At 35.5% G+C, this 7,512-nt stretch overlaps 1 protein-coding gene and 1 long non-coding RNA gene across 2 annotated transcripts; both read right to left on the reverse strand.

Moving 5' to 3' along the window:
* Positions 1-2,366: 2,366 nt before the first annotated feature.
* LOC135150192 (uncharacterized) lies at positions 2,367-5,034 on the reverse strand. The gene is made up of 4 exons (XM_064086338.1): positions 4,336-5,034; positions 3,779-4,237; positions 3,381-3,686; positions 2,367-3,295 (listed from the first exon to the last, which is right to left on the reverse strand). Exons 1-3 carry the CDS (start codon positions 4,490-4,492, stop codon positions 3,511-3,513), a joined length of 792 nt encoding a protein of 263 aa, XP_063942408.1. The 5' UTR covers positions 4,493-5,034; the 3' UTR covers positions 2,367-3,295; positions 3,381-3,510.
* A 244-nt stretch (positions 5,035-5,278) lies between these two features.
* LOC135150587 (uncharacterized) lies at positions 5,279-5,919 on the reverse strand. Its single transcript, XR_010288727.1, has 3 exons — positions 5,781-5,919; positions 5,437-5,664; positions 5,279-5,338 (listed from the first exon to the last, which is right to left on the reverse strand). It is a non-coding gene; the product is annotated as an uncharacterized LOC135150587 (long non-coding RNA).
* Between the last annotated feature and the right edge of the window lie 1,593 nt (positions 5,920-7,512).

Here is a 7,512-nt window from a genome sequence, read left to right on the forward strand (position 1 = left end):
GAAGACTGATTCTTCAACAAAACGGACTCGGGATATCGGAAGCAAATTAGTATTGTTTGAATAAAAAATTTACAAGTCAATATTCTGAGTTACAGGTCAGAAGATCTGTAAGCCGAAGATCCTAACTTCTAATTATATTAGTGTCTATAATTGATTTCTTCTATGTAATAATAGTAATCGACAGGGTCTCATTGGTCTCGTGCATTGGAACCATGGTATGGACCTGAATCCATTAATATGGAACATTTTTTTTCTAGTGGCTTGGTTTGTTTTTGAAATTCAACATTATAAAAATTTAAATGATCATTTTAAATATAATTTTAATATTTAGTTATTATATTAAATTATCCAATAAATTATAAATATTAAAACTTTTATCAATGGTAAATTGTTTTACTTATTTTCATTTATAAATTATTTATCGCTCATAAGTCACACCTGATAAACACTTAAGGCGATCCTATAAAAAAATAATAGCATAACATCCTCTGAAAAGAGCTATGCGGGGACAAAAATCTAAGTACGCTTGGCTGAGAATCGAGATTGAGAATCTTCCATTATCCTTTTCTTCATCTGGCGCCTACCCACCACAAATTTAACATTTGGCAAACACAAGCTCCTTACTGCAAACGTGACAACTAGAAGCGTATAAATATAAACTAGTATTTGTGCCCGCGTTGCTTGGGTTTTGGAGTTAATAAGATTTGCCATAGACAAAATGAATTTAAGACGATTAGATATTGTGATGCATACTCAGTCGACTACATGAGTTACAGAGAAACAGTTCGAATATTGTCATAGTTTATGCATTACATATTCCGAGAATGAAAATTTATTAAGCTTGAAGCCTAATTGGTTACTGCTGATGAATTGCAGTTCAGGTCAGACATTCCTGACAGATGTGCTGTTGATGTAGTGGCTTGTGTGTTGATGCTTTGGCTTTCTGGTTGTTGTTCCATTTCTGTGTCCATCTCCTCCAACTTGAATCCATGGCATATATTTGTAGCCCAGTAGAGATTTGATTGTTTCAAAACATTTGCTGCATGGATCTCCATTTTGATTGTAAATGTTTGTGTTGCAAGCATTTTGAAACTTTCTGGGAAGTACTCTTCAGTTGCTTCCTGTGGTAATATTAGAATTGTAACAAATTTTGATTTTAATTATTTTCGTCGCTACCAATTAATTTGTTACCTGTAGAATTAACTGCCTTGCTCTTTTCCCAAGCAGACTTCTAACCTCTCTGTCTTCCAATAAGATTTGAAGAGAACCGGTAGCATCCAAAGCAATGACAACCAATCTAAATCTATTTAACGGAAACCGTTTAGAGATATGACATAAAATACAATCTTTACATATGATTTTGTTTACCTTATTTCTGGATATGGTACAATTCTTTGGCATCTTGCGCAACTGTAGAATTCATTGACAAAATCGACTTCAAAATCGCATGATGTGCAAATTTTGAAAAACCATTTCTGTTGGTCGTCGACGTGCATGATGGTTACATGTGCCAGAACTTCTGCCTGCCATTTACACATATAAGTATCTTAAAATTGATGAATTTTATATAAGATAGTAATTTTTTTTACCTCAACAGAATCTTTGTCCAATGATTTTATGGCTTCAACAGTAAGTAGCTCAGCTTTCTTCTTCTTCTCCATTGCCATTACTTTCTTTGAGAAATCAGGTATAGCTAACCTACATATGGAATTGGATAATTATTTTACAATTTTTTTACTGATAATGTCTGCATCAGCTGTGACTCAAACTGTTTCTTACATCCTCCTCAGCTGGTTGACACTGTGATGGTTAAGATTTAAGTAGAATGTTGTTGGTGCAACATGTGTGACATTTGGAGCATCTGCAGGTTGGACACAGAAATAATGAGTTAGTCCATAGACTGAATGTTGGAAAGCAGATATATTAATATAGAATGATTAGTCCGAAAGAGGATTCTAAATGTTTCATACTGCTCCACATTTGCACTCTGCATCCTGCAAGAATAATAATGACTGGAGTCTCCATTTTTTTCCAAATAGCTTCCACAAAAACTTGTGCATATTTATCCCAAAATGTTACATTCACATTTGTTCTGTTTAACATTACAAAGAAATGTCAATCATTATAAATAGCATAACCACTTTTTTTAGCTTCAGGATTTACACTAACCTTCCATCAGATATAACAAACTTAGCTTGTTCCTGTTGAATTCCATGCCTATTTGTAATCTGTTCAAGAAGAATCTTATGATCCTTAATAACACCGATAACATCTGTAATTTCAGATTTATATAATCAGTGTTCCCAGTTTAATAAGTAGGTCTGTAATATTTTAAATCTAAAGCTTTCTTACCAATGACATAAGTTGTTTCAGTCATGTAGTTCTTAAGTTCACTGAGATCATAAAAGTCAAAGATCTCAGTTGCAATTTGTGCTGCAGTTTCTTCAATTTGCTGGATCTTTGTGTCTGTTGTGAAAATAAGCTGATTATCCCTCCGCACAACCCTAAACTTGTCTGTTTTTTTGTAGTCCTGTACAATAAAACCTGTAATAATATTGATGCTTCCAACTCTGATCTGCCTTTCCAAGTCATAGGCACAGGTTGTTGGTACGAAAGCATGTATTGTATTATTCAGCAAAATATGCAATTTAGTAGTAATCTGTTCTGGTACTTAGAGCACAACTTCATTTGTTAAATCATACAATTTTAATTGCAGTTTGATTGTACTAACCTTGTTGTCTAGCAGCAGGATGTTGAAGTTTTTGAATTCTTCTCCAGTTTTCGTCGCTCCTCTCCATTTGCGTATGACTCGAACTTTTATCTTGTAGTTATCAACTCCTGTTTTGAGGTTTGCAAGAGCTGCATAGCGTGAAGACATTTTGCCTTTGGATGCAGTTGATATGTTTTGGTAGATTTCTCACAGTTTATTGCATGTGGTATATATAGAGATAACCTAATCTGTGAAATTTCAGCTGATGCAATTAAAGTGCATATTAAATACCTCAACTTACTACTCCTGTGCAAGATTAAATACTGATTTGGTAGGAAGCAGCTATATAGGTATGCAATTATATAAAACAATAGTCCGAGTAGATTAAATAGTTAAGTTCCTGGACGCCAAAAAATAGTACAAACATATTCAGCACAGTTTAGAATATTTAAACAGACAGAGTCATAGATTCAGAGAAATTATAACAAAAGTCTTGGAAACTCTGAATTGTATCAGAGACCGAAGTTTCAAATTCTTCTTCATTGGCAAAAGTAGTTGTTGACGTCCAGTACAAAGCAGTTACTCCTGAAATTGGATGACAGAAGTAAGGAATTGGATGACAGAAGTTACTACTGAAGTAGACTGCACTAAAAATATTGGGCATAAAGACCTTTTTCTTCTTATCCTTTTTGTTGAGCTTGGCTGGTGTATCTTCTTTTGGATCAAATGCCACCGGCTCAATATCAACCCTTGGCCTTGTTTTTGTAGAAGAAATTCCAGTTGTTGGTGTGCTGAGGTCGTCATCTTTCAGCTTTGACAGCAGCGTATCCATCAGGATCAACTTCAGGATCTGGAATCTCTGCTGAAACAAACTTGTCTACATTTTCTTTTAAGAATTTCTTAGAAGGACCATCAAGCCAAATTAACATATGAACGTGGGGTAGGCCGCGCTTTTGAAACTCCACCACATACATAACTGCAACAAAATGAATAAATTGGTGATTAATGTTCATTTCATTACTGGTATATAATTACTATATCAAACATAAAAAATGCAAATTGGATTACCTCCAACGCATCTCCCAAAATGTGACTTTTTTTTAATATCATTTGTTAGCTGTTCCAGCTTCAACCGGAACACTCTGGATATTATATCGGGGCTGTTTGCAGAAAGACAGCCAGGTAGATAAGCCATCATCCTCTGAATCTCATCCCACATGGAATTGCAAGTCATGGTCAAAAAAATATCAGGATGTCCTATGTGACGACAGACAGCCAGTGCATCCTGAAAATTCTGTTGCATGTAACGCTTGGAACCTACATATCCAGCTGGCAAAATGACTCCTTTACCTACATTGGATGAGTTCCCATCTCCATTCCTAACAGAATCACAGATATGGGTGTACAATTCATTTCGGAGGATGGTTTGGTGTGTACGAAACCACCACAATCGAGTCTGCTCCATAGTAGAGAATGCATCGACCATATACTGTTGAAAAAGCCGCCCTCCTAATCTAGGAGTTATTCCTGTCCAAAAAAACATAAATGAATATATTAATAAGTAAATCCAAATATGTACTATATTTGTAGTGTGCATAAATTATTATAGATAATGTGATGATCACCTTCATTCTGTCTCACTTGGAATTTGTAGGAGTAATAATCCTTCATTGATATCATGTCACGTTCTTTGTCTGAATCTTTATCTGCGCTCTGAAACCGTATCCTATTGTGATAACCATCCTCACCGTCGGGAAAAAGTAGGGGGTATTGGAGAGCCATGAGTTTAGGGTGAATATATGATATTCTTTTCAAGCCACCAAATTTCTGCTCAACTATTATATCGCGGTCAGCAATAGTACAGTCACTGCGCTACCAACCATTATACCCGCTACCTCGTCAGAAGAGGAAATATGATTCTCTCTACCACTTTGTGCTCTGCATACTTTGAGCTCTACCTTCAAATCAACCAAGTCTGAATTTTCAAATCGATCACGTGCCATCCGAAACTTGGCCACCAATTCATTGGTCTGATCCAACATTTGTATCAATCCATGAACCACATCTGTATCAACTGCTTGCTGGTCAGCAACACTAACCCAACGGAGGCGATTATTCACTTCATTAGCTGTATCGTAAATGTATAGCTGACAGTACTTGGGAGCTTGTCCATCATCGGGTATTAACTGTCCAAATACATGGTGGTTCTGGCCATTGAGTCTGTAAACATATGGTCCACGGCCATTGTTGATAGAGTGATCAACATTGCCACCACTCGAAGTAAATGCAAACATGGCATTGTAGAGCCTTATGGCATTGTAGAGCCTTATGTTCTGCATCTGGAAAATTGTACACATTATATACATAGTCAATGCATATAGATTGTACTGACTACATTTGTCTGGAAAATTTGAAAATGCACTCACCACTTTCAGATTGTGGTTCCATTCCAAAAGGATAGTCATCCTCACTACTGGATTCTCCTGGATAATCAATGTATGGTCAGAAAGTGTACCAAGCCTGAAAAAATTGAAAGTATATTTTGTATGACAGTAATTGAATATTTACCACATGAGAAATCACTGTCCGAATCATCCGATAAAACAGGGTGCTGAACTGTTGAACACTCTGAGGGTAGGCAACAAAAAATAACATCAGCAAACAATGGAAACACAAAGCTGAACAAAATTCCTGTAATATTATTTTTGGTTTAGTAAAAAATGTACCAATATCATCATCTGCAAAGTATTTGGTGCTTGGTTCTTGATTAGCAAAGCTATCATCAAACAAATTCCTTGTTGTACTTTCAAGATTACTTTTAGAAGCTCTTGAGAGCCATTTTCTGCCTTGACCGAAAGGGCTCTCCTTTTCATTAGTTATGTTAGACAGTGGAATTCTTGTAAGAGAGACATCTTCCGGTGGTTGGCTATTTAAACTACTCGTCTCTGCATGAGCTTATGTTGAACAATTTGGTATTGTTAGATAACACAAACACATACATATCTATGTATAAATTTGAAAGCGAAGAATAGTATAGGAAACTATTGTAAACATTATAAAGAAATCATACCAAGATTAGTATGATTAGATCGTGAATCTAGTTTTCTGCGTTGAACAAAATGTCTCTCCTTTTCATTAGTTATGTTAGACAATGGATTTCTTGTAAGAGAGACATCTTCCAGTGGTTTGCTATTTAAACTACTCCTCTCTGCATGAGCATAGAAGCACAATTTGGTATTGTTAAATAACACAAACACAGCCATCTATAGAAATTATTTTCTTACCAAGTTTATAAAGAAATCATACCAACATTATAAAGAAATCATACCAAGATTAGTAGGTGACAAAGCAGATAGAGGATATGTAAATCTTCTTGCGGAGTTTCCAGATATGTTTTCTTTCTCTGCTGAATTTTTTCGCTTTCGTGCACTTTTAGGTTTGTATCCTAAGAAACATATGTTGCATCATGAACAATACAAAAAACCACAAACAGAACTAAAGTGCAGGTTTAGGGTCATCAAGAACAAACCTTGGATCATGTCTTCGGAGCTAAAAAGGCGCCATGATTTAGGAGTGTTCTCATCCTAATAAGAAAATTAAACACAAACGTTAAGTCTACATCTCCGAACAACAAAATTAACTCATAAATTGTTTGAAGCATACATTTGACATCGTCGATCAAGCAAGCAAGCAATCGCCAGTGGAAATTTTTTTGGCCTCAAAAGTGTAAGAAATTTAGGATAATATCATCTGTGGTTTAAAGCTTCTTTCGTACTCATCTTAAAGCTTAATTTCAAAATTCAATTGTAAAGTGTAGGTGTATTAAAAAATTTGCAGACGTGCAGCAGCTAATTGTACTTGCTGGGTTTTGAAATGGAGCTTCTTGAGGAAGCCTCAAGCCTGGTCTTGCAGTTTCTCTGTATAATAGAACTGAATATTTTGTTTAAATGAATTAACTAAAGAAAGTTTTATCTATGTAAAGAGTTATGTGACACTGTTGATACAAGAAAACACAACAAACACAACAGTGGAGCAGCCAATGCCACGTGGACAAGCTCACGACCAATACAACACAAGTTGCAGATAGCCTATCAAAACTGTGTAAATATAGAAAGTTAGTTGGGATGACAGCTGTAGTGATAACAGACTACCACTACTTCTTGTACTATATATATACAGTATCAACTCTCTTGTAAGACACATATTATGAAATACATTTTCACATTACTCAGTTTCTCTCTCTAAACAAGCATAGTTCTGTACTCTTCAATGGAGATATTCGTGACTATTTCACTCATTATGGTATCAGAGCCAATGGAGGTCTGAGCTTCACTCATTCGTACACGAGCGCTCAATACTCCATCGATCTCTTGTAATCTCTACAGGTTTTATCTCTTGAATTCCGCACTTTTCTAGGGTTTGGTTGAAGTTTTTTTTTCGCTCTTGAATCTGTTCAATTCTTGAGTGTTTGATCTTGTTGATCTTGATTCTCGTTTTAGTATCTTGTTGATTTCTTGATTGTTACGATCTGTGGTTGAAAATGAACACTAGAAACTCAGGGAAACTGCCTCACATCTCTTATGCGAATGTTGTGATGGGTAATCCGAATCCAAATGATGATGATGTTCATATTGAAACACCAGAAACTAGCAATCCTAAACAATTTGATGAGTTTGCTATTGAATCTAATCTGCATCCTTTGTATCTCCAAAACATAGATCATCCAGGTCTAGTTTTAATCTCTAAGAAACTTACTGGAACTGATAATTTTGGACCATGGAAACGCTCTATTACTATTGCTC

The sequence above is a fragment of the Daucus carota genome, chromosome 2 (assembly GCF_001625215.2).
Source record: "Daucus carota subsp. sativus chromosome 2, DH1 v3.0, whole genome shotgun sequence".
Taxonomy (NCBI): Eukaryota; Viridiplantae; Streptophyta; class Magnoliopsida; order Apiales; family Apiaceae; genus Daucus; species Daucus carota.

Excerpts from the sequence above, each read along its gene's own strand:
- LOC135150192 (XM_064086338.1), bottom strand. The coding sequence starts at position 4,492 with ATGGCTCTCCAATACCCCCTACTTTTTCCCGACGGTGAGGATGGTTAT. Across the intron at positions 4,238-4,335 it reads CCAAGTGAGACAGAATGAAG|GAATAACTCCTAGATTAGGA; the intron begins GTGATCATCACA and ends TTTTTTGGACAG. Across the intron at positions 3,687-3,778 it reads TTTTGGGAGATGCGTTGGAG|TTATGTATGTGGTGGAGTTT; the intron begins GTAATCCAATTT and ends ATTTTGTTGCAG.